Source organism: Muscardinus avellanarius, assembly GCF_963383645.1.
Source record: "Muscardinus avellanarius genome assembly, chromosome: 16".
Taxonomy (NCBI): Eukaryota; Metazoa; Chordata; class Mammalia; order Rodentia; family Gliridae; genus Muscardinus; species Muscardinus avellanarius.
The window spans coordinates 70,252,411-70,279,448 of record NC_137802.1 but is presented as its reverse complement, the minus strand read 5'-3'; the positions used below and the strand labels follow the sequence as shown (position 1 = coordinate 70,279,448).

Below are 27,038 nucleotides of genomic sequence, written 5' to 3'. Positions count from 1 at the left end.
CAGGGCTGGCACTCGAGCTGTCACAGAAGCCTCCCCACTTTTAAAAGCCTGCTTGGGCCCTAGCAGCACCGGCAGGCGTCGACTCTGATCTCTGGGCAGAAGCAGCAGAAAGAACTCCATCTCGGCTCCCAAGGCCAGGGCAGAGGCAGCAGCTCCGCGTCCTGGGCTCTTCACCACTCCCCCAGCTCACGTCCTCGTGCTCTCCACCACTCCCCCCCTGCTATCCCGCAGTCCTCAGCACACCCAACAGTGAGCAAAACAAAACCACAGGAGGCTGAACAAAATGAACCCTTCTGAGGGTAATTTCTTCAGAGGGAAAGAATATTCCTTGACATCTCCTTTTAAAGGAATACTTACTTTCATAAGGGAAAACTACTGTGATCATTTGCTCACTCTTTTTAACAGAGCAATTGTTTCAATAATAAAAACAAAACCAAGCCCTTGTCAGCTGCAGGAGAGCAGCCTCCTGGGCACGCGCCCGCCCACTCTCCACACCCACTCTCCCCTTCAAAGGATCTGGGGAAGCGTGGCACCAGTCCTCGCAGCTCTTAACCAACCTTTGAGTGCAATCTTGACATATTAAGAGCTAAGTCTGTGCTAAAGAAAACCATATTTTAGTGAAGGCGTTTTAACTTGAGAATTAATGAGCTGACTGTTGCACTCTGCCAAGAAATTCCATTTAAAGAAGCTACCTTTAAACTGAACTGTGCTCCACCCAACACAGCCAACAAGCCAAGAGAACTGTGTTCTGCACGAGCGGGACAGGCCGTGTGCGAGAGGTGGCCACCAGGCAGGCTCGCTAACAAGCTGCCGCACCCAGGAAAGAGCCAGTGCATGAAGAAACCGGGCCGTAAATCTTCGAAGCCACCAGGGTGCAAAGAAACAAATACTCAACACATTAAGAAAGTAGGGCAAAAGTCCCTGTGAGGAACCACATTCCTCTGAGTTTTAGTTCTATGATTCACTATTGCAGAGGGCCACACAGGCACCAGCCGCAGGTGAGCAGGTGAGGACGGGACCGAGACCCAGGGGGGAGAGGAGGAGCCACAACCTAGCACGGTGGTTGCAAGGAAGACAGAGGGCAGCAAGGGCAGCGGCAACTAACCCCGAGTGCCCTGTGTGACCTGCAACAGAGGGGCTTGAGCCGCGGGGAAATGGCTGCAGCAGGCTCTGCTGAGGACCTGAAGAGGGGCTTGGGAAAAGCAAGCCAGAGGGAAGGGAACAGGCCTGCAGCCCAGGCCAGCTCCAGGCAGCCGCTCAGAGCCCTCCCGAAACAGGGCTTCCCTCAGATGCGGCCGAACGTGAGAGGTGCCACCGCCTATGGCATCAGGCACGGAGTCTCTGCAGCAACTCAAAGCACACCAACACCCAAGCAAATCCTGGTGAGCAGGGCCACAGCTCCCCAGGAGACCACATCCAATCACTGCACAGAGGGCCGCCAGGAGGAAGGACTTCTGCTCAGTCCACCAGTATGCCAAGTTTCAAGTTACAAGCTATTTGTGAATACACGTTAATGAAGTATGTATAGAAACTAAACTTTAAAAGAATTTAATCCCTGTCGAAGAAAAGTTATAATCCAGTTAGTTACAGCACGTTTCATCTATGCACACAAATCCTGAGGCCGGTCAGAACAGCCACGTCCACCCTAGACTACGACCACTCACAACTACTGAGGCCTGGTGGGAGCGTCAGGAGAAGGTGTGTTTGGCCGCATTACCTTCCTCAAGCACCACTGCTCACTAGGCAAAGCTGCAAGTCCCAGCAGCATTCCAGAATAGCCAACTGGCAAGATCAAACAAGAACACACAATTCTAAAATATGCTATTCTAAGTCTAAAAAGAAACCTGGAAAAATGTGACTCAAAGTCATTTCAAAACTCTAAGATCAAACACATTGGAAGTTTAAGTTATGAACTCACGATCAAGCCCTCAACTTCCTGGTCCTGATGTCACACCTCTTCTCGAGGTTAGACTAGGCCTCGAAGGTCCCAAGTCCAACCCACAGGGGTGTAAGGACCCCAGGGCTTCATGAGAGATGCAGATACACCGTGACAAGGGCCGGCCTCCACGCGGAGCTTCTCATTAAAGCACGACCGTGAGGTGTCACGGTTGGGCTTCAAATGTCCCCACTGCCTCATGTGTTGGACAAGGCAGCCACATCTGCAGGCGGCCGTGGCTGTGGGACAGTAATTTCCCAGCCGGGTTGCTGCAGCCGTTGCTCTATGCCCCTTCTCTCTCCCCTCCCACCATGGAGCAACACAGCTCACATCCTCTGCTCCCCACCACAACATCCCGAGGACCTGCAGTCGCAGCTCCTGCTTGAAGGCTGGCCTGGCATGGACTGAAAAGTCCAGAACTGTGAGCCCAAAACAAACTCTTTCCGCTAGGTCTCGTTTTTTGTTTTTTTGTTTTTTTGGTACTGGGGATGGGTGAACACAGGGGAATTATGCCTCTGAGTGACACCTCCAGCTCTATTTTTTTTTTATTCTTTATTTTGTAAAGGGCCTCACTAAATAGCTGAGAATAGCTGAGGCTGTCTGCAAATCGCAATCCCCTGTCTCGGCCTCCCAAGTACTGAGATTACAAGCGTGCACCACCACGTCCCGCTCCCTAAGTTTTCCATGGCAGGTGTGGGGTCGCAGTGGCAAGCATGCCGACTTACTATGTTGCCAGGCTACACTTGTGAACCACTGGCCTCAGCCTCAGGAGTAGCTAGGATCACAGGTGTGCGCCCAGCTCTGTGTACTTCTGAACAGAGCCCGTTTAATGCCCATCGCAGAGTGCAAGGGGAAGGGAGCAGGCAGGCACCAGTGAGAACCGTGCGAAGCTCTCACCACACATCTGCCTCCTCCTCTCACAGCTCCTCCTTCCCTCTAGGTGTTTCTGTGCTGGGGCTGGACCCCAGGAGCCAAGCACAGCCCGAACGCTCCTCCACTGGCCACGCCCGCCCCTGCCCCAATTCTAAACACAGCATGTTTCTGTTGGAGGACAGGAGAAAGAAACCTCTCAATTCCTTCTAACACAAAATGAACACTCACAGGTAAAACGTTTTAATTCCACAAGCCGGGCGTGGTGGTGCACACTTGTAATCCCAGCACTTGGGGGGCTGAGACAAGAGGATCACACAGGTTCGAAGCCAGCCTCAGCTACTCAGCGAGGCTCTCAGCAACACATAAGAGAGCCTGTTTCCAAATAAAATATAAAATATAAAATAGGTCTAGGAGTGTAGCCTGGAGGTAGAAAGCCTCTGGGTTCTACCCCCAGTACCACCAAAAAAAAAAAAAGAAGAAGAAAAGAACCTCACCACATGGAAACAGCGTATAGCGTTTCCTGGCTACTTGCAGTTTGGCCAGCAACACCCAGACGGGGCTTAACTCCATCCCTGACAGCAGAGTTCCTGCAGCTCTGAAGGGCAGGCCCACAGGAGGCGTGCACACAATCAGCCCGGAGCCGGACGCGAGCACGGTTCTAGTCACCTGGAGACTCCTGCCCGGTGATCCTAGGAGTTAGTGCTGGCACATGGCTGCCCCACCACCACCGAAGAGAACTCGGCACAGGGACAGTACTGGGAGCAGCAGGCGACAGCCAGCGGGCCAGGACAGCACCCACACGGCAGAGCTGGCAGCCCGTGCCCACCACACGCCCAGAGGGCAGAGCATCTATCAGTATCTGCAGCACTCGGCCAAGAGGACCACGGCGTCTACATGGCTGAACCACGGCCAGAAGGGCGAGATGAGCACGTCATGGCTATACTCAGAAGAAAGCTGGCTGGACCTACACAGGGGAACGCGCGTCCGCGGGCCAGAGCAAGGTGCCACTGGCGTTAGAAGGGTGTCCAGGGGATGCTTCTAGGCTGCCCTGGCTAGAAACACACAGTGTCTCTCTCTCCTTGCTAAACCTGACGTGTCATTAACTGGACTCAAGCCTTGGCGAAACAAATCCTAGAGTATTTTATATTAAAGTACCTGCAATGGATTCCTCCTCAAGAATTTCCAAGTTAGACCATCAAAAAACTTTTGTAACAGTAATAGACTGACACAAAGCGGAGCCTCCAAATTTAATTCGAAGTATAGTCTAGTATGCTTGATTAACTGCCGCTCCTGAACTGTAATCACAATGACAACGGTAAGACCTGGACTTGTTCGGGTATCTATTTTATTTCAGAGCAATCTCAAGATTGACATCTTGGGCAACAGCCTAGGGCTCCATGTGTTAACTTGTTTGTGGTGAGATAGTCACTGAAGACACGCTGACTGGCTCGTCTGGGCACATCTGACCTTAACAAGGTCATGTGGCACTGTATCGCAGGGTACACAGCACCTTCAGCCCCTTAGCGGCTTCTCTACATGCCTCAAAGCCAAAGAAATATCATCTATTAAGATATTTGGTATTTGTCCTAATAACAATCTTTTGAAAAAATAATACGTTCAGGTTGAAGGGAAAATGTTTGTTTCATTATTAAATAACCAGGACTATAAGGACATGCAATGATAGATAAACGATTATCAAGCTTTTGTCAAAGCAACACAAAGAGTGAGCCCAGATGCGAACTAAAGTTAAAAATGATGTTATCAGTACTGGTTCAGCAACACTGACAAAAATGCCATACCAGGTATGGAGGAAGGGGGAATGGAGCCTCTCTGTACTATCTGTACCACCTTTTGAACCTAAAATTGCTCTAAAAAATAAGATCTATTAAATGTGAAAAAAGTCATCCAGTAACACACTGGCCAACGATAGAAACCGACTGACTGTGCTAAAAGAAAAAAAAAGAGAAAGAGCTTCTCTGAGAAGTCTCTGGGTGCTAAGAAGAACCAGGGAAATCCACAGCTTCGAGGCGCGGCGCGGCGCAGCACTGAGCGCGGGTCTACTCAGGAGGAGCCGCGTCACCGGGAGAACAAGCCAGAGGGGGTCTCCAGGCCCACCGACCCACTCAGAGCGCGTCGTGCACACACCACACTTAGCTCTGCAAAGACAATGCACTTCACAGGTACGATCATCTGTGGATGACGTCTCTCCATCAAGAAGCAAGGAAGCAGGCTGAGGGGCGGAGCCAGGCTCGGGACTGGACCCCGCCTGTCCAATCCGACGGCAGCGCAGGCCTGGGAGAGCGCTCCACTGAGCTCCAGTCCTTTACCTCGGGCTTGCAGCGCTGGGGAAGGACTCAGAAAATGCCGGTGCAACTTCTATCTCCAGGGGAAGAAGGGCTGAACAGGAAGTAAAACGCCAGCAGCCCAGAGCACGAAATGGAGGGAGCCTTTCAAACGCAAGCTCCAGGCCGCAGCTTTCCACTTGGCCTCGGCTCTTTTCTACTCCCGCGCCTGTCTGCCAAGTACACGTCTCCCCCATGACCCTAAAACGGTGGGATGTTCAACAAGTTACTTCAAGTTCATAGAGGCAACTTCGAGGAGCTGGTCAAAGTCACGGCACTGGCTCCCGCACCGCTAAGGCCAACAGACACAGGGCGCCACATGGTCCTACTCCAAGTTTAGGCACGAAACCAAGAGCTCCGTTTAATGTGAACACAGGAAACACATGGAGTTATAATCTAATTAATTAACCAGCTAAGTCACTATATTCAGTTGCTGGAAGTAGAAAGTAAGGCCCTGAAAATGAACACGACCTGGCCAGGTGCAGTACGCACACCTGTGATCCACGCTTGGGAGGCGGACACGGGAGGATCGGAGGCTCAAGGCCAGTGCACAGTAACTTAGTGAGACTCAAAGAATAAAATATGGCTGGGGCTGCAGCTCAGTGTAGAACCCTGGGGGTCAGTCCTCCGCACCCCACACACAGATAAACACGACTCAAAACTCTCTGGGAAGCCGGGCGTGGTGGCGCACGCTTGTAATCCCCGCGCTTGGGAGGCTGAGACAGGAGGATCGCACGGGTTCAAAGCCAGCCTCAGCTACTTAGTGAGGCTCTCAGCAACTTAGTGAGACCCTGTTTCCAAATAAAGCATAAAATACATCTGGGAGCATAGCCCGGAGGTAGAAAAGCCCCTGGGTTCCATCTCCAGTACCACACACACAAAAAAAAATCTCTGGGAAGAGAACGTTCATAAACCAACAGGAAGGCTGAAAACCAGGATGTTCTCTGAAAGGGTTTCTGGCTGCAGGTGGCCCCGAGTCGGGCTTAATGAAGCGGCATGGCCTCTTGCAGAGTGGAGAAACACAGCCTAGCTGGGGAAGGGACTCCAGTCAGGAGCCTGACCGCTGGGTTCTTGGGTGGCCTGAATAAATGGACATGAGCCTGCTGTTCCCAGGGCCCCAGGAGACATCTACTGTTCTCAGGAAAAGGCTCTGGGGCGATTGCACATTCTGTAGCAGACACCGGCACTCTGGCCCTGCGCTATTTTCAACTCAGATTCCTAACACACCCGCCCCGCACTCCATCCCTTAAGGCCCAATTATCACGCACATGACCCCGCTGGCCAAGCGTGCTCCTGAAGCACTGAATTTCAAGAGCACAACTCAAACTGGCGAGGCACTGGGCACAGTGAGGCAGAGCCTGCGTGCCTGGCCATGGCCCTGATGCCATCCCAGTCCGAGATAGCAGAGAAGCCTGCTGCTGCCCTGCGGACATGGGTCAGGCCAGGGCAGAGGGAGGAGAGGAGGGAAAGTGCTCGAAGCGGAACCTACCCGCTGGCCTTGGGGATGAGAGCCGCGGCCAGTGCTGCCCACAGAGTGGGCACCTGAGGTCTGCAGCTGTGCGGAGCCGGCCCACGCCAGGTCAGGGCAGGCCCGGCGAGCAGCTCAACCCGGGGTTCCTCACTTGGCAGTGGGGTGGAAGTCGGCCTGCCCACAAGTACACTGAGTGGCGAATGCGCTGGGCGCGGGAGCAGGGCCCGTGCGCGCTGCTCCGGCCTCTCGGAGGCTGTGAGCTCTGCGGAGGTGGCTTGCTGGGAGGACCCAGCTCGGCCCGGCCGGACAGTGCGGCCCCGGCAGCACCGCAGAGCCCAGGCAGCCGCTCCGGGCCACCGCGTGCTCCCGGAACGGCTGGTCACTCCTCCGGCCTGAGGTCTGTTTTAGAATCCTCTCCCACCCTAAAGCCAGCCGGCGCGCCTTCATCTCCTCGGTACACAACCAATACCCTCAAAATTGCTTTAGAAGTTTTAAATTTTGAAGTTTAAAACATGATCTAGTTGCATTTAAGGATCTTAACATCACTTATAAAGGTCTCTCCTTCATGAGAAAGACAACATGACCATGAGAACACACACACACACACACACACTTCTTAGAACGTCTCCGCGCTGCGCAAGGCAGCACGCTCAAGTGCACCTGGTGCTGTCGCCAGCCCAGCAGACGCTGCCAGCACACCGCCCCGCTGCCCGCCGCTCCCAGGACGGCCCGGCTCCACTGCACAAGGACTGCCTGTGCACACTGCATACTGGGCCGCCATCATGGCAGCTCACGTCTGTAAGTTCAAGCCCAGCCTGAGCAACTCAGGGAATCCGCCTCAAAATAAAGTAAAAAGGGCTGACGCTAGAGCTGGGTGATAGAGTTTACCTAGCACACGTGAGGCCTGAGCTCCATCCCCAGGGCAGGGAGAAAAAAAGAAAGAAAAATGTTTATCCCCTTCCCCACTCAGTTGCTGCTGGCTTCAATCATTGGTTGTGTTTCCAACAAAACTCAATTTAAGGACCTGGCTGACTGGGTTTCAAGAAAGTAAAGTAAAACCTCTATGACTCAGAGAAACCACTTATCAAACTTGGGTAATGTACAACCCCCCCTCCCCCTTTTTGGCGGTACTGGGGATGGAACCTAGGAGCATTCTACCTTTTGAGGCACACCCCAGCCCTATTTTTTATTCTTTTACTTCTCTGAAACAGGGTCTCACGGAGTTGCAGAGGGCCTCACTAAGTAGCTGAGGCTGTCCGTGAACCTCAATCCTCCTGTCTCAGCCTCCAGAATGCCGGGATGACAAGTGTGCGCCACCACGCCCGGCTCCTCAAAACCCTTTTTAAAAAGTTTTTTAGCTGGGGCTGCTGGCACACGCTTGTAATTCCAGTACCTGGGAGGCCGAGACAAGAGAGTCGCAGGTTTGAAGCCAGCCTCAGCAACTTAGTGAGGTCCTCTACAACCTTGTTTCCAAATAAAAACTAAAATCGGGTTGGGGTATGACTTGGAGGTAGACTGCCTCTGAGTTCTATCCCCAGTACCAAAATTAAAAGAAGTTTCTTGAGTCTTTACAGTGGACTCATGTTTTTAATCATGACATGCAGTACGGGGCACATCTCTCATGAGGCCGAGGCAGGAAGATCCCTTGACCCTGGGAGTTCAGGGTCAGTGTCAGCAACAGAGATACTATCCTAGAAGAAAACCAGAAATGTAGGGATGGGAAGCCCTTTTAGAATAACAAAATCCAAGTTAATAATATACGTTTAATGGGGAAGATGACAACTGGCTGAAGACAAGTCTCCCCTTCAACAGGAACAGGTGCTGACCCGCAGCGCGGGCGGCCGGCCGGCCCTCCCTCCCGCCGCCTCTCCTGGCTGAGAGCACGAGCCTTGGAGTAGCCTGGTGTGCCTGCTGGGCGCGCGCACACCGTGGGCACACTATTCCCACCTTGATTCTTTTGTTTTGCTTTCAACTGTTAAGATAGCGTCATTTAATCTCCACAAAATAAACATAAAAGTTCGCCGCTGTCTGATAGTGCTCAGCCGTACACATGGTGGACACCCGGAGGACCTTCTTAAAATAAGTGCACTACCCGATCTCTGTTAGAGAGCCATAAAGTAGCTGTACACATCTTCAAAGAGATCTTTAGACTTGAGGCAGCTGGTCCGTTCAGGTCTTGAGTGCGCCGTGCGGTGACCAGCCATGGGCTGCAGTGCTGAGGGCGCTGCCGGCTCGGTCGCCAGTGCTGCGCTTTGTACTGACTGTTACCACACAGTGCCTAAGGGACCCAGCGGAGGACGAGACACGCTGTGACTTTCAAGGACCATTCCTAATCCATAAAAGTTTTGTTCTGATAAGGAACTGCGTGGTGTCAATAAAATCGCAGTTTTGCATTTTTCTTCAAGATGAACTCGACAGAGTTCTCTTTTACTTTTCAGAGTGCGAGAGATAAATCGTGGACTTCAGAACAGCATCTGGTGTTCCGGGGAACTGCAGCTGTCAGCTCTTAAGGATGCCAGGTGCTTGCCCACATAAAAGAATGCAATGAGCTATGGAGTATTATCTGGCTCCATGAACCAGAAGCAAAGCTCCCTGGAGTCAGCAGGCTGACACCAGGAGAGTCTCTACCAGGCAGCATGTATTCAATGACTGTTATCTCAGATGGACATCACAGACCTGGAGGCGCGTCGGATCGAGTCGGCTCAGGAGAACCAAGGGCTGGGGTGCCACCGGTGCTGAAGCAGAGGCCCTGGGTTGGAGCCCACCACCGCCACAACTGAATGGGCTGGCCCAGGGGAGGCGTAGCTCCTGGCTCGAACATGCACAGGCAGGGCCACCTGGAGAGGCCCCGCTTTTCTACCCGGCGGCCCCAGTCCTGAAGGCCGCCCTTTCGCCCGTGCGGACTCCACTCAACTCGCCCTGCTCACCAACGCTACTGCAATGCCCTGCAACCATGGGATGCAGAGGCCTCGCTCTGTGGCTGAGGCTGGCCACACACCTGCGGTCCTCCTGTCCCAGCGTCTCAAGCACTGGTTCACAGGTGTGAGCCACCATGCCTGGCCTGCACCGCACAGTTTTAGAGTTGTTTTTATTTTTTGCTATTGTGTCTACAGTTCACTAGTTTTTCTGACAGAATTTCAATAAAAACAATTGTACACCTCTCTAGGTCTTTTTCATTTGCCTTTTATATTTGAGAGTTTCCCGAGGCGTGGAAGCACCGTGGACAGCCAGGTGCGGCGGTGCTCCGGCTCCTTGGCAGCTGCGACAGGAGGATGGCCTGAGCCCAGGGGCTTGAGGCCGCCTGGACAACACAGCGAGGCCCTGGACTGACTGCACTACTGAAAACACAGCTCTTTGCATCTCACGTGGGGATTGAGCCCGGGGACACCCCACCTCTGAGCCGCACCCATCCCTATTTTATCTTTTATTCTGAAACTTTGAACCTACAATCCAGTCTCAGCCTCTCAAGTACTGGGGTTACAGGCATACACCGCCAGGCCCAGCTCCCAAATTTTACAGTATAAATCAGTCCACCTGAAAGTTAGAAGTAAAGTCGTGCAAATGATCGGGACAAACTCAAGGACACACGTGGTCGTCAATGTGACTTAAATAAACTCAGAGAAGTTCTCTGAGAAACCCACGAAGCAAACAAATCGTCTCCTAGGACACATCAAACTTCCACGGGAAACACAACATAGTAATAGTCCACGTATATCCTATTCTTACGCACGGAAGAATCTATTCCTTTGAAAAGATTTTTTTTTTTCCCCCGGTACTGAGGATGGGACCCAGGGGCATTCTACTTCTGAGCTACACCCCCAGCCCCCTTTTTTTTATTCTTTATTTTAAAACTGAGTTGCAAAGGACCTCACCTCACTAAGCAGCCGAGGCTGTCCGTGAATCATGATCCTAGGTCTCAGCCTCCCCAATGCCGGGATTACAGGCTGAGTCACCACGCCCGGGTCTTTGAGTAGTTTTTAAATAAAAAAAAATGTTTTAACTGAAACCAACCTCCTCTCTTCCCATTCCATTTTCTGCAAATTCAAATTTAGAGGATCTGAATCAGTGCTTCTTAAACCTGAACAGGCATCAGAGGAGACCCCGGGAGGGCTTGGGAAAACTCACCCCCTACCCCGAAATTCTGATGTGTTAGTGAATTTGAACATCAAACAGTTGGGATACTCATTCCAAATCAGCTTTGAATCAAGGAAAGTCAAACGGGGACGGCGGCACGACCCTGCAGCGGAGCACTTCATGCAACAGATGCCACGTTCCACGCCAGCACGGCCAACCAAGAGAGAAAAACAGATTTTAAAAAGCCCTCAGTAGCCGGGCGTGGTGGGCACGCTTGTAATCCCCACGCTTGGGAGGCAGAGACAGGAGGATCGCGCAGGTTCGAAGCCAGCCGTGCTGGCTTAAAGACCCTGTTTCCAAATAAAATATAAAAAAATAGGTCTGGAAGTGCAGCCCAGAAGTAGAAGGGCTTCCAGGAACTCCAGTACCACCAAAAAATATATAAATAAATAAATAAAAAATAAAAAGCCCACAGTAGAAGCCGGGCGTGGTGGCGTACACTTGTAATCCCCGCGCTTGGGAGGCTGAGACAGGAGGATCGCAGGCTCACAGCCAGCCTCAGTTACTGAGTGAGGCCAACTGCAACTTAGTGAGACCCTGTTTCAAAAATAAAAAAATGAGCCGGGCGTGGTGACGCACACTTGTAATAACCGCGCTTGGGAGGCTGAGGAGACAGGAGGATCTATCTAAAAGGTTCGAAGCCAGCCTTAGCTACTTAGTGAGGCTCTCAGCAACTTAGTGAGACCCTGTTTCCAAATAAAAAATATAAAATAGGTCTAGGAGTATAGCTCGGAGGTAGAAAGCCCCTGGGTTTCACCCCCAGTACCACAAAAAATAAATAAAAGTAAAATAAAAAAATAAGGGCTGGGGTACATGTAGCTTGGAGGCAGAATGCCCCTGGGTTCCATCAGGAATGAAATCTAGGCTGGGAAGAAGATGTGCTTTGAGGAGATGAAAGGCGGAGTGAAAGTAGTTCACAGTAACTAAAATAACGCTGGAATCCTCGCGCATAGGACGAGAGTCAGAAGAGAAAAGGTTGGAGAAAAGGCCCCGGTGGCTCACGATGCTGTGGGGCAGGAAGGGTGAGTGTCTAGAGCTCCGGGGGCGGAGGAGGGCGGCGCCGGCAGCACTGCAGTGGGGGGGCTCCAGTTCTGGTTCCCAAGTCCTCAGGACGCTGCACCCCCACTCCATGAAGACTGACCAGATTTAAGGGAGGGAGGGCACTCACAGGCGGCCGGCGTGGTGGGCACGCTTGTCATCCCCGCGCTTGGGAGGCGGAGACAGGAGGATCGCATGGGTTCGAAGCCAGCCTTGCTGGCTTTAGAGACTCTGTTTCCAAATCAAAATATAAAAATGGGTCTGGGAGTGTAGCCGGAGGTAGAAGGGTTTCCAGGAACCCCAGTACCACCAAAAAAAAAAAAAAAAAAAAAAAAAAAAGAAATAAAGCTTAACTACTCACTCGCTCTAAGAGAAGCAGGCACGCCCAGTAGTCACTCACCCAGCTATAAAGGGACCCATTTCCCCCTCTTCGGAGGTGGGGGGCGGAGGACGTGGCCTCCCCAGGCCTGGCTCACCTGCTCTCTGCCTGCGGCCTACTCGCCCACACCGCCACCAGCCTAGTTACTAGGTACGGAACCAGGGCGCAGGCAAATCGCTTTGTCTCCCTCCATCCTCTCGTCTTGGTGGGCAGACACAAGACACCTGAGGTAGGGAGAAAACCCAAAGAGCCAGAGAACAAACAGCAGGGCGGGAGGGCAGCGCAGGAGGCCGAGTACGCCAGCCAAGCACCTCCACGCCAGCCCAGCACACGGGGCTCGGGTTAGCGACCTGAGAAAGCACAGCAGTACAGCTGCGACTCTCGGCTGCCAGGGGGCTTTGACTATGCTATGCAGGTGCGACAGCACTAGCCGTCCCCATCGCAGGCCTTCTCTTTGGAGCGCCCTGGTTAGCTGGAGGCTCACAGCCTGTCCTTCTCGTGGAGAAGACACAGATCCTTGTCTAACAGCAGGATCAGAAGAGTTAACTTTTGACAAAGCCATTCACACCGCAAGTGCCTGTGCACAAACACAAACCCGCTGATCACGCACATCCATACGTCTATGTGCTTGCTCAGCACCACGCCCGGAGGGACCAAGGGAAATACAGACAAAGCCACCACCCCGCAGGGACACCAAGACAGCAAGGCTCGGCAAAGCCCAGCCTGGAGTCCACCACTGGGGAGGCTGGGGCAGGAGAGCCGCGCTCAAGGACAGCTTCAGCAACTCAGCAGGCAAAGAAAAGACGAAGAAACCATGCTGAGAATAATGCTAGGAAGGTGTGGAGGCCACGTGAGCCACATGGGGAGGAGGCTGCACCTCTGAGCCCCGGGTCTCATCTGCAGCACTGTGGAAAAGCGTCAGTGGCAAGGGGGAGAAACGTGAGCGAACAGAGGAAGCAGGGCAGGACGAGGCCAGAGCCGAGGAGCGGGGCAGGACGAGGCCAGCGAGATCTGCAGACACAGATGGCAGGCAAGCATGAGGCAGAGGAGTATAAAAAGAAAGGCGGGGCAGGAGACGCCCAGGGCAGTCTCAGTCAAGCGTGGTGGCGTGCACCTGTAATCCCAGTACTTGGGAGGCTGAGACAGGTGGATCGCAGGTTTGAGGGCAGCTCAGCTACTTACTGAGACCCTCTGCAACTCAGTGAGACCCTGTTTCAAAATAAAGAATATAAGGCCAGGCAGGGTGGTACACGCTGGTAATCTCCGTGCTTGGAAGGCAGAGACAGGAGGATCGCGCAGGTTCGAAACCAGCATCAATGGTTTAAGAGACCCTGTTTCCAAATAAAAATATAAAAAATAGGTGTCTGGGACTGTAGCCCAGAGGTAGAAGGGTTTCCAGGAATCCCAGTACCACCAAAAAGAAAGAGAGAAAGAAAGAAAGAAAGAAAGAAAGAGGAGGGAGGGAGGGAAAAATAGGGCTGGGGGGGTAGTTCAGAGGTAGAATGCCCCTGGGTTCAATCCCTGATACCGCAAAAAAAATAAATAAATAAAAAGAGTACATCTCAAGGTTCCAGTTGGGAAGTCCGCCAAGCTAAAGAAATAAGGTGAAACACAGTGCAGGAAGAAACGAGACAGGTAGCAGGAAGTCACCTTTGGCACGACAGGATGGAGGTGTACACAGCAGACCACAGGATGGCTGTGGGGGTCAAAAGACCTTGAAGGAGGAGGACAAGGGGGGGAGAAGAGGAGGAGGACTATGATGATGAGGAGGAGGAGGAAGGGGAAGGGGAGGGGGAGGGGGAGGGGAAGAGGAGAAAGAGGAGGAGGGGAGGAAGAAGACTAAGAGGAGGAGGGGAAGGAGGAGAAAGAAAAGGAGGAAGAGGAGGGGAGGAGGAGGACGAAGAGGGGAAGGAGGAGGGGAAGGAGGAGGAGGCGGTGGTGGCTGGGTGGCGGCCAGGGCAAATAAGCAGCTTCTGGGTCACTCCCTCCAAGACTCAGAACTGGCCAGATGGCAGCTGGGAGGAGGGACAGAGTGTGGCCTGGCAGTGAAGAGAAGGGGTCTGGGAGAAGGGCAGCCCTACCAAGAACAGGCCCTGGGGTGGCAGCGAATGGGCCTGGACCAGGCTGAGTGGCGTGACGGACAGACGCGCAGTGGCATGGTAGCAGTACCTGCTGCAGAGGGCCGCAGGGACCAAGCCCGCCTGGCCCGGGCCTCCCGCGGGGAGGGCTGCACCCTAAAATGCCCGGTTCGTAGTGGGCTCAGAACTGTGCCCCACTCTAGGCTCCCACCTGTGGGCGGCGGCGGCCTAGAGACCCTCCGCCTGGGGAGGCGGTCAGGTGCCGTCCTGCGGACTCACTTCCCCTCCGCTCACCAGCCAAAGGAGCTCCGGAAGCGCGTCCGGCTGACCCCAGAGCTAAGGACGTCTTCAGGAAATGCTGTCGAGCGCACGCTGGGGCAGACAGCGGACGAAGCCGACCCCCCGCGGGCTGGAAGTCCTCCCTCACACTGCGCATGCCTAGGGAATCGGCACTCTGATTTTGCTTGCTAAATACCTTTAACTCAGACAAGCCGACGGGAACTTCAAACATGATGCTTCCCGCTTCTGCCCTCGAAACAAATGGAGAATTTCATCAAATCAAGTGAAATACGATTAACATATCTGGCCGGTCACTGGCTCATTTGCATTAGATACTTTCCACCTAAACAATTTTGGGCAACCCTAAGTTATAATTAAACTCTTGGTTAGCCAGGCATGGCGTCACATGCTTATTATCCTGGTACTCGGGAGGCTGAGACAGGAATGTCGCGCAGGTTCGAGGCCAGCCTCAGCTACTTAGTGAGGCTCTCAGCAACTTAGTAAGACCCTGTTTCCAAATGAAATATAAAAGTAGGTCTGGGAGTGTAGCCCAGAGGTAGAATGTCCCTGAGTTCCATCTCCAGTACCACAAAAAATAATAATAAACCTCTTGACTAAAGCAGACCAACAAGGGCTTAAAGTTGGGCAAGGTCGTTTTCTCCCAGTCTTTCTCCTAAACTTTTCATTTGTGAGGCACATGCTTGTAACCCTGGTCCGTGGGAGGCTGCAATAGGAGGATCACAGGTTCAAGGCCAGCCTTACCAACTTAGCAAGACCTTTTTCTTGGTGTGTGTGTGTGTGTGTGTGTGTGTGTGTGTGTGTGTTTTGCAGTACTGGGGATGGAATCCAGGGGCACTGTACTTCCGAACTATAACCCCAGCCCTATTTTTATTTTTTATTTTTGAAACAGGGTCTCACTTGAGTTGAGAAGGGCCTTGCTAAGTAGCTGAGGCTGTCCACGAACCAGGATCCTCTGGTCTCAGCCTCCCGATTACAAGTGTGTGCCACCACACACAGCACAAAACCCTTTTCAAAATAAAAAGTAAAATAAAACTGGGGGGGTATAGCTCGGAGTTCAATCAGAATGCCTCTGGGTTCAATCCTCAATACCACACACACTGAAAAGGAATCAGCTTCAGAAGGAGAAAAGTGATGTATTTCATTTTCAGATAAAAAATATTTCCCAAGCCGGGCGTGGTGGCGCACGCTTGTAATCCCCGTGCTTGGGAGGCTGAGACAGGAGGATCGCACAGGTTGGAAGCCAGCCTCAGCTACTTAGTGAGGCTTCTAGCAACTTAGTGAGACCCTGTTTCTAAATAAAATGTAAAAAATAGGTCTGGGAGTATAGCCCGGCAGTAGAAAGCCCCTGGGTTCCACCCCCCAGTACCACCAAAAAAAAAAAAAAAAATTCCTAACGATTCAAGAGAAAATTAATCAGTACCTACAAGAAAGCAGTTGACAAATGGCTTAATTTTTTTAAGGCCTGAGTGTGGCGGCCGATGCAGTGGCCCACACCTGTGATCTCAGTGCCTGGGGAGCTGAGACAGAATGCTCACGGGTTAGCAAGACCCTGTTTTAGAGTAAAAACTAAGCCGAGCGTGGTGGCGCACACTTGTAATCCTAGTACTTGGGAGGCTGAGGCAGGAGGATCGCAAGGTTCAGGGCCAGCCTCAGCTACTTAGAGAGGCCCTCGCCCCTCCAAAACTTAATGAGACCCTGTTTCAAAATAAAGAATAAAAAATCAGCACTGGGGTGTAGCTCAGAGGTAGAATGCCCGGGATTCAACCTCCAGTACTGAAAAAATTAAAAATAAATAAATAAATACAAAGGCAGGGAGCAGTGGCCCCGAGGCAGAATGCCCCATTCAATCCCCAGTACCAAGACAAACCGAAGAATAAGAGTGGTTCAGAATTTTAATTCTTCTGTAAATTCATGCATAAAATTTGCAAAGAAAACTTCACAGTTTTATAAACAGTAAGGCAAGGGAAATAAGGAAGTTTGCACATTACATAACCAAAATACCTCTGATGAGATCTAGTGTCCTGAGAAGAGGTCAAGCTTTACCCCGAATCACCAGGGGAGAATCAAGGTCTGGAAATTAAACTTAAAGCCAAGAAGAGCGGTGCACGCCAATAAGCCAATACTTGGGAGTCCGAGACAGGAGAACTGCAGGTTGGAGGCCAGCCTCAGCAAGCAGTGAGACTGTCAGCCACCTAGCAAGACCCTGTTTCAAAATAAAAATAAAAATAAGGATGGGAGTGTAGGTCGGAGGTAGAGTGCCCCCCACACACAAAATAATCACACTGAGGGTTTTGAAGAATATAAATCCTCCATCCTGGTGCTGTCCTTCCTTCCTTCCTGGGGGCGTCACGGGGCCCTGCCTTTCTGCCCCAGGAACTGTCCCGCCACCTCTGTCCAACCCCACCAGCCCAGGGACCCACCCCAGGCAGACACTCACCGGCTAGGCCGCAGCCCTGCCCCCCCAGTCCCCCCAGCCCCCCGGCCCGGGGAAAATAAACCAGATCAAGTTTCTCTCAAGCATGCAGACGTGGAAATGTGAAGAGAACTGGTCACTTAGAAACCGAAAGAATGCAACAACAAACACCGCAGCGCTTAGGTGCAGCCAGAGAGGTGCGGGCTGGCTGAGAAATGGGAGCTGAGCCCACGAGGAGGAGGAGCTGTCTGGGGAGGCCCTGCCGCACCCTCCCCTCCACACCAGGCACCCTCCCCTCCACACCAGGCCCCAGCCGGCGGGATGGAGGCCCTGGGTTGCTCTGCGATTCAATCATACGGTGCTGCTGCTCACAAAACCCCCTCCAAACTGGCTGCTCCACTCGGCGGCGGCCGGCGCACAGAGCGCGCACACGGCAAAGAGCCTCCCGGCAAGGCACTCTCGTGAAATAGCGGACTGCCCATTGGAATCCAGAACTCAGAACTGTTCTGGAAACACACACACACACACACACACACACACACACGTCTCACACACACACGTCTCACACCCAACAGAGAAGGGCATATAAGAGACCTTTTTTTTCTTTTTTGGGGTTTGTTTTGTGGGTCTGGGGATGGAACCCAGGGGCAATGGACCTCCAAGCCACACCGCCTACCCTACTTTTTATTCTTTATTTTGAAACAGGATCTCATTGAGTTGCAAAGGGCCTCACTAAGTAGCTGAGGCTGTCCACGAACCGCGATCCTCCCGTCTCAGCCTCCCTAATGCTGGGATTACAAGCGTGCGCCACCACGCCCGGCTCACAAGAGACCTTTCTGAGGTAACGAATGCAACATTCTGTTGTGACAGAGGAGCAGGTGACTTGTTGAAACTGACCAAACTGAGCCGGGCACGGTGGGCACGCTTGCAATGCCAGTACTTGGGAGGCCGAGGCAGGAGGATCGCAGTTCGCAGCCAGCCTCAGCTACTCAGGCCCTCTGCAACTCAGTGAGACCCTGTTTCCAAATAAAAGAATGAAATCAGGCTAAGGGTGTAGCCTGGAGGTAGAATTCCCCTGGGTCCATCCCTAGGAGGAACACACACACACACACACACACACACACACACACTCCCTCCCCCCACCCTCTCTCTCCCCAAACTGCAAAGCTAACATGTAACCACTGTATGTAAATTGTAACTTTTTTGTATGTGGTATTGGGGATTGAACCCAGGGGCATTCTACCTCTGGGCCCCCAGGCCTATTTTATTTTTATTTTGAAACAAGGTCTTATTAGGTTGATGAGAGTCTCACTACTTGCTGAGGCTGTCCTCAAACCTGAGATCCTTCTGTCTCAGACTTCCAAGTACTGGGATTACAGAAGTGGGCCACCATACCCGGCTTGTAATTTAATTAAGAAACAAAAACTCTCCTCTGATCCTGTGAGGGGACCTGAGTTGTTCTTTTTGTTTGGGGAGGGGCGCTGGGGGTAGAACCCAGGGCTTGCACCTGCTAAACACACTCAGTACCACTGGACACAGCCAGACCCCACCCATCACTTCACTTTTAAGACCGTACTGGTCTGGACAAAGCCCAGCAGAAGCAGGCAGATCAAAAGTACCTCAGACTCTCCATAGAGAAAGGACAGAAGCAGCCACCAGTCCCCGCAGTGTTGGAAGTCAAGAGACGGCTCACGCTGGGGTGCGAGGGCAGGGACCCAAAGAGCCTCACGGGGCTCCTTCCCGGGCTGCCTCGGTCCTGCTCCCCGAGCCTGGCGCCAGGACACTGGTGTGTTTAGTCTGACACAGTCTCCTCGGGGTGTATTTTCATGCTAAGTGCGTTTTCCTGTATGTATTCTCTGTTCAATTCTGAATGTATATCATAAAACGCGAAAGGGAAAGGAAGGAATATACTTATCCAAAAAAAAATTAAGACTCTAATAATCTCCTTTATGGGATTTGACTCACGGATTTGCTATTAGGTAGAAAAGTCCATTCCACAGAGCCGTTTAACAACACAAGTAAAGTGAAATTCCAACCCACAGTGCTCAGTGCTGGGACTCTGTAAAATCAATCACCCACAACCAGAGCCTCCAAACAAGAAGGGAATGCGGTCCACATCCCTCTGCTACTGCTTAACAGAGAAAACAGAACCAAACTCACAGGAAGCGTTTAGTCAGAATCCCACTTCTGTGTTTTCAAGGGAGAATCAATGCAAATCCACACGCTACCGTGAGAGCATTTTTTAAAAACAGAGGCCTAGAGTTTAAAAAACATCTTACAGACACTAGACTTAGTTCATATGCATATAAAAATACACGAAGCAATGGAGACGGACAATAAATATTACATTTACAGATCAAATTTTAATATTAAAAAAAAAAGGCAAAAAGTCAATTGAAATGCACTTACAGCCATGATTAACTCAAAGGGGTGTTTATATACCCGCACCGGCGACTGGTATTTCTGCACCATGATTGTAGTACGGTGGCGATCCTTTCACACCTGCAAAACAAGCACGTGCTAAAACACCCCCAGAACAGAAAACACAAGTCTGTACCAACACATCACACTCATTCGAAGGGAAAAAGGAACCACAGCAGGTCCTAATTCTACGCACACAAAAATCAAGATGGTGAAACACACAGAGCAGGGGAGGGGAAATGGTAAGCCAGTAAGAAAAAGTAACAGGAGTCCAGCAAGGGACACACATGTCCATGACCCCAGTACTTGGAAGACTGAGACAGGAGGGTCCCGGGTTCAAGGACAGCCTCTGCCACTTAGCGAGACCCTCAACTACCTCGCAAGACCCTGTTTCAAAACAAAAAATTTTAAAAAGAGCTGGGGTGAGCCGGGCGTGGTGGCGCACGCTTGTAATCCCCGCGCTTGGGAGAGGCTGAGACAGGAGGATCGCACAGGTTCCAAGCCAGCCTCGGCCACTTAGGGAGGCTCTCGGCAACTTAGTGAGACCCTGTTTCCAAATAAAAATATAAAAAAATAGGTCTGGGAGTATAGCTCGGAGGTAGAAAGCCTCTGGGTTCCACTCCCAGTACCACCAAAAAAAAAAAAAAAAAAGAGCTGGGGTGTAGCTCAGGGGTGGTCCGTCTCTGGGTTCAATCCCCAGTACCACAAAAAAAGGAAGAGATGGGCAAGCCCAAGTGGAATAGGGAGGAGGACCTTGCTCCCCCCTCTTCATGGCTGGGGTCTGTACTGGGTTAAATGGTCTAGTCCTTTCCTGCAACCAAATGTTAAGATTCAATTATCCTAATCATTTTCTCTTGAACAACTTCTACTAGGACCAAATCAAACCAGTAACATGCTACAAACGTGACGCTTACTTAGCTCCAGGAGAAACTAAAAAATAAAACTGGAAAACAACACTATTGTAACTCAAACTACAGACTCCCGCTCAAAAAACTACCTTCAAGCGCTTTTGCCTGGCCCTGTCTTCGGTGTCGCCTACGATTTCAGAGGCCTGTCTGCAAATGGCAGGAAGGCTAAGCACTGTAGCTCAAGGGGCCGCCTGAAATCTCCAGCCTCAAATAGCTCAGAGCCCTAAGGATTTCATCCCCCAGCCCCAAGCCAAATCTGCATATCCAGAAAGCCTCCAGCCAGTATACAACAGTTGTCTAGCACCAGGCTACCTGGGTTTCTCTGAAAACATACTGGTATTTGGAGTCAACTGGAACTCTACTGGCCTACCTAAAAGTGAGGAAGAAAAACAAAAGTTTTTGTGAGATAGAGCCAGGCATAGTGGCGCACGCTTGTAATCCCAGCATTTGACAGGCTGAGACAGGAGGATCATAGGTTCAAGGACAGCCTCAGCTACTTAGTGAGGCCCTTTGCAACTCAGTGAGACCCCGTTTCCAAATAAATAAAAATAGGGCTGGGGGTGTAGCTTGGAGGTAGAATGCCCCTGGGTTCCATCCCCAGTACTGAAAAAAAAAGAGAGAAGCCGGGCGTGGCGCTTGGGAGGCTGAGACAGGAGGATCGCGCAGGTTCGAAGCCAGCCTCAGCTACTTGGTGAGGCTGTCAGCAACTTAGTGAGACCCTGTTTCCAAATAAAATAGAAAATAGGTCTGGGAGTATAGCCCAGAGGTAGAAAGCCTCTGGGTTCCACCCCCAGTACCACCAAAAAAAAAAAAAAAAAGAATAAAAAAATAGGGCAGGAGCCGGGCGTGGTGGCGCACGCTTGTAATCCCCGCGCTTGGGAGGCTGAGACAGGAGGATCACCCGGGTTCGAAGCCAGCCTCAGCTACTTAGTGAGGGTCTCAGCAACTTAGGGAGACCCTGTTTCCAAAATAAAATATAAGTGAGTCTGGGAATATAGCCGGATGTAGAAAGCCTCTGAGTTCCACCCCCATTACCACCAAGAGAGAGAGAGAGAAAGAGAGAGAGAGAGGGAAACCCAATGACCCACCTGTTCTGCTGGAGATAATCATTAAGAATGCTAGTTTACTGCGAATACGGTGAGAGGATATTCCAAAGTATGAAACTGAATATCCTCAAGGATCCCTGAGTGGAGCTGGAAAAAAGAAATGATCAAGATATATTTTATTTGGGAAGTTACTATCTACGTTATCGCATTTCTACAATGTTTTCACTACTTTAAGCAGGTCTAGAAGTCCTCCGGAGTGTCTGGCGCGCCCTTCGGAAGGAGCGGAGGTTCTGCTGGGAAAGTCATCTGACCGTCAGAGAACTAAGAAGTAACTCTGAGTGGCCTCAAGCTAGGTGCCTTCGTAGAGGCACCTCTGTAAGACGAGGTTCGGGAGAGAGACGACCCCGAAACCCTCCCAGCCCTGAATTCCTGAGGACCACAGCCCAAATCCGAGCTCTCCTCCAGACTCGAAGCCTACACTCATCTCGCCCGGGGGCGCTGGCACCGCCTTCCATTTACTTCTGCAAACCTTGCGATGCCGGTGCGCCGTGGGAATCTAATCAGCTTTGAAACTTTAATCGGAAAAAATAATTTTAAGATCTCTCCCGTGTGGGAGGAGGGGGACAGGCCGGGGCCGGGAGGAGATGCAAGAAAAGCGCGGTGCTCGGAGAAGAAACTCTTAGCAGGCGTCCGGGACCCGCGCCCGGCAGAGCCCAAAGGGCTGGCCTGAGGGGCCTGCCAAGCCAGCGCGGGGGCTGCCGGCTTCGAGGGCGCCGTCCAGACCCACGCCGGCGCCGAAGTGACCGCGGCCCGGGGACGGGCAGGGCCGGGGAAGTGACCGCGGCCCGGGGACGGGCAGGGCCGGGGAAGTGACCGCGGCCCGGGGACGGGCAGGGCCGGGCTGCCTCCTGCATGACAACTGGCGTTCAAAGCTGGTCCTCGGCCAGAGTCAGCGCACACCTCCCGGCAGGCTGGGGCTCGGCGGGGCCGGGGTCGGGGCCGGGGTCCGGGTGGGCCCGGGCGGGGCGCTCGGAGGGAGCCCGCGGCGGCCACGCGCGCTTACCTCTTGTCAGAGAGGCCGGGCCCGGGACGCGGGGCGGCGGAGGGCGCTCATGCCGGCGGCTCCGCGGTGCCGTCGCCTTCCGCGCTGCGCGGCCGCCGCTCCGCCGCCGGTTCCGGGGAGGGGGCTGGGGCTGGGCGGCGAGGGGCGCGGCGAGGGCTCGAGTGGTTGTTACGGCGACGGGGAGGGCGGGGCCGGGCGCCGGAAGGGGCGCGCATGCGCGGAGGCGGCCAGGGCGGGGCGGGAGGCGGTTGCTAGGGAGGGGGAGGGGTGGCAACCGGGCCTGGGCCCGAACTGCGCAGGCGCGCCCTCCAAACTGGCGGGCGTGGGCGGAGCTTGAGAAGACGCAGGCCCTGACGCACGGCGGGTCGGGCCGGAGGCCCCCGTGGCTCCTCCCATCTTGCGTCACGGGGCGGGGCACGTCGATGGGCGTGGTTAGTTGCTGAGGGGCGGGGCGGGTAGCTTGCGGGAAGAGCAGGGGCGCGCAGGGGGAACCGGCCCTCCGAAGCTCCGCCTGTGCTTCCTCGTTTGTTGTTTTTTGTTTTTTTTTGATGACCGCTCAGAGCAGCAGGCTCCCTGACAGGCCCTGAGCACGTTCTCCAGGATAATGGAGATGAGGCAAACATTAGGAGCATCCTTATCAACACCCCGACGGCTCTGTAGTTCGGGTGGTACGATGCATCCTCAGCAAGAGCGCTGCAGTCCCAGCTCCAGTTTTAATCGCAGGTTCAAGACCAGCCTCGGCAATGTAGAGAGACAGAGCAACCCCAGGGAGACCCTGTTTTATTTTTTTATTATTTATTTATTTATTTATTTTGCGGGTCTGGGGATGGAACCCAGGGGCATTTGACCTCCAAGCTACACCCCCTGCCCTATTTTTTATTCTTTATTTTGAAACCGGGTCTCACTGAGTTGCGGAGGGCATCACTAAGTAGCTGAGGCTGTCCGCGAACCGCGATCCTCCAGGTCTCAGCCTCCCGAATGCTGGGATTACAAGCGTGCGCCGCCACGCCCGGCTGAGACCCTGTTTTAAAACAAAACAAAAAGATGGCTGAGAGGATAGCTCGGAGGTAGAACGCCCCTGGGTTTAACCACCAGTACCACAAAAAGACACAGATAAATACAATGTCAGTGTAATACACACTGAGACACGCGGGGGCCTTAAGAGGGTCCGTGACGACAAAGGCCGCTGGGCGCGTCCACCCACACAGCAGAGCCGCTTTTATAACCAACGTGCAATTTCTCCGTGAGTGTCACCGTCGTCCCCGCTGGCACTCGTCACCTGGGTGGCTGCGCACTTGAGCCGCCCCTGCACGGAACAGTCCCGGAATTTCCTCCAGCGCCTGTTTACCAGCCGCACAAGCAAACCATTCATTGCTGATCACACCTTAGTTTTCAACCCAAACCATCATTTTCCAGCCTGATCACCCACGTTATTCAGTAGGCGCAGTCTGAATAGCTCTTGCCTGTACGTAAAAATTGCATCCACCTTCAAAAGATGCTTTGAAAGAGACGGTTTGGTAGCTCCGGGATAGAATGCCAGCTTAGTGCTGGGTGAGGCCCAACACAAAGGGAAAAGGAAAAAACGCTGAAACAGACAGCTCGGGCTGTGCCGTCTCCCGGCACCTACGGAAATGAGCCTGCCGAAACACCCACCTCGTCCCAGGGGTCTCTAGATACAACCACCCCCAATTTATGAAAACCAGAGAACAAAAAACATACTAAATGCTACCACCACGGGAGGGGCTTCTGGGTTAGCTTCCTGACGGTGACAAGAGGCCAAAGAAAGTCAGCTTTAAAGGAAGAAGCGCTTTTTTGGGTGCAGGGTTTCAGAGGTTTCGGTCTGTCATCAATTGGCCCCATTATTTTGGGGCCTGTGGCCAGGCAGAAGGTCCTGGTGGGAGGGTGTGGGGGAGCAAAGCTACTCACCCCATGGAGGTCAGAATCAAGAAAAAGAGAAAAAGGACCCGGGTCTCACGTCCCCTTCGAGGGCATGCCCCAGGGACCTTTCTTCCGCCAAGCTTTGCCTTTTAAAGGTCCCACTATCCCCCAACAGTACCACAGGATGCTGGCCAAGCCTTTAGCACGTGAACCTTTGGGGGCGCCTCCAGATCCAAACCATAGCAAATAAGCCAAGTCTAGGCCATGGAAACGCAGAACAAACATATCACACAAATTCTAAAGGGGAACCGGGCCTGGTGGCGCACGCTTGTAATCCCCGCGCTTGGGAGGCTGAAACAGGAGGATCGCGCAGGTTCGAAGCCAGCCTCAGCTACTTAGTGAGGCTCTCAGCAACTTAGTGAGACCCTGTTTCCAAATAAAGTATAAAATAGGTCTGGGAGTATAGCCCGGAGGTAGAAAGCCCCTGGGTTCCACCCCCAGTACCACCAAAAAAAAAAAAAAGAATTAAAAATAGGGCTAGGGGTATAGCTCGGAGGTAGAATGCCCCTGGTTTCCATCCCCAGTACTGAAAAAAAAAAAAAAAGAAGGAAAGAAAGAAAGAAAGAAAGAAAGAGAAAAGAAGAAAAGGAAAGGAAGAAAGAAAGAAAGAAACGAACGGTGTGGATGTGTACTTGAACTTTTTCAATATAAAAGGCAAGCATGTCACCGGATAAATGCTACAAATGAGAACTGGCGAGATTGCCATGGGACCCAGCACTTGGAGAGCCGAGAAAAGCCTTTCAGAGGAGAAACAGTGGCGTAGGGATATATCTAAGGACAAAATGGAGTTACTGGTGGGAAGATTACGGCCCCAGGGGGTGCGTCCTGCGCGTGAGCACTCGTACGCAGAGAGAGCAGAGGGCAGAATTCTCAGGGACTTCAAGTACTAGGACTCTGGTTCCTGGTTGGGAACCAGGGAAGGGTGCTGATAGACAGCTGCAGAGGCGGAAAATGCAAGGGAGAGTGGTGATGTCCTGGCCACCAAGACAGAGTTGGAACTTGCGTGGAGTCCACAGAGCCAAAGCCCAAAGACGGTGGAGAGAATCCGAAAGGCGAGAGGCCCCGGGCTTTGGCAGTCGGGCACTGCTGTGTTCACTGAACTGGAATCCATCAGGATTCGGGGACCGAGGAACACTGCAGTGGGTTGAGGAGAAAATGGAAGCCAGCGGGGGAGGGAATGGGTGGGAATTGGGGAAGGGCTAAATGAGTGATGTGTGCACGTGTGCCTCTACCAGCTTGTATCCCATTAAGATGTATGACTGCAATGCACGAAAAAAAATAAAGCCAGGTGTGTGGCGCACGCTTGTCATCCCAGCATTCGGGAGGCTGAGACAAAAGGATCGCGGTTCACAGACAGCCTCAGACACTTAGTGAGGTCCTCTGCAACTCAGTGAGACCCTGTTTCAAAATAAAGAATAAAAATTAGCCAGGTGTGGTGGCACATGCTTGTAATCCCAGTAGGTGGGAGGCCGAGGCAGGAGGATCACAGGTTCGCAGCTGGTTTCAGCAACTTGTGAGGCCCTCCACAACTTAGTGAAATCCTGTTTCAAAATAAAGAATTAAAAATAGGGCTAGGGGTGTAGCTTGGAGGTAGAATGCCCCTAGGTTCAATCCCTGGTACAGAAAAAAAAAAAGAAAAGAAAAAGAAAAGAAAGAAAGAAAAATAGAGCTGGAGTTATAGCTCAGAGATACAATGCTCCTGGGTTCAATCCCCAGTACTGGGGGAAAAAAATGAATGAAAAACTAGCCTCAGAAACTTAAGGAGGAGCCGGGCGTGGTGGCGCACGCTTGTCATCCCCGCGCTTGGGAGGCTGAGACAGGAGGATCGCACGGGTTCGAAGCCAGCCTCAGCTACTTAGTGAGGCTCTCAGCAACTTAGTGAGACCCTGTTTCCAAAGAAAGTATAAAATAGGTCTGGGAGCATAGCCCGGAGGTAGAAAGCCCCTGGGTTCCACCCCAGTACCACCCCCCCAAAAAAAAAAAGAAACTTAAGGAGATCCTCTGCGACTTAGTGAGATCCTTTCTTTTGAAATAAAAATTGAAGCTTGGCATGCTGGCACACACTTCTTCTTTTTTTTTTTTTTAAATTAGCAGCTAATTTTTTTTTTTTTTTTTTTTTTTTTTGGTGGTGGTACTGGGGTTCCTGGAAGCCCTTCTACCTCTGGGCTACACTCCCAGACCTACTTTTTTTACATTTTTTATTTGGAAACAGGGTCTCCTAAGCCAGCGCGTGCGGCTGGCTTCGAACCTGCGCTGGCTTCGAACCTGCGCGATCCTCCTGTCTCTGCCTCCCAAGCGCGGGGATTACAAGCGTGCGCCACCACGCCCGGCTGGCACACACTTCTAATTCCAGCATTTTGAAGGCTGAGACAGGAAGATCACAGTTTAAGGACAGCCGTAGCTACCATTTGGTGAGGCCCTTTGCAACTCAGTGAGATGCTGTTTCAAAATAAAGAATAAAAAAATAGGGCTGGAGAAAAAGCTTGGAGGTAGAATGCCCCTGGATTCCATCCCCAGTACCACACAAAAAAAGAAAGAAAGAAAAATTAAAAGAGCTGGAGGTGTAGCTCAGAGGTAGAGCACACCTAGGTTCAATCCCTAATACAATAAATAAATAAATAAATAAATAAATAAAACTGCGAGTAGAAACTGGGTAGGGTCACTGCAGGAAGACACTGGGAGTGGGTGACAGCCTTAA

At 52.3% G+C, this 27,038-nt stretch overlaps 1 protein-coding gene across 1 annotated transcript in view; it reads right to left on the bottom strand.

The window, feature by feature from the left end:
* Positions 1-22,473, bottom strand: part of SEC14L1 (SEC14 like lipid binding 1) — a gene marked incomplete at its 3' end in the record, with an annotated part of 47,068 nt that extends 24,595 nt beyond the window's left edge. The window contains exons 1-3 of the mRNA XM_080712621.1: positions 22,403-22,473; positions 21,382-21,486; positions 19,374-19,466 (exon numbers count right to left, since the gene is read on the bottom strand). Coding sequence (XP_080568747.1) covers positions 19,374-19,436 — 63 coding nt within the window. The 5' untranslated portion in view covers positions 19,437-19,466; positions 21,382-21,486; positions 22,403-22,473. The remainder of the gene's footprint in view (positions 1-19,373; positions 19,467-21,381; positions 21,487-22,402) is intronic.
* Positions 22,474-27,038: the final 4,565 nt, after the last annotated feature.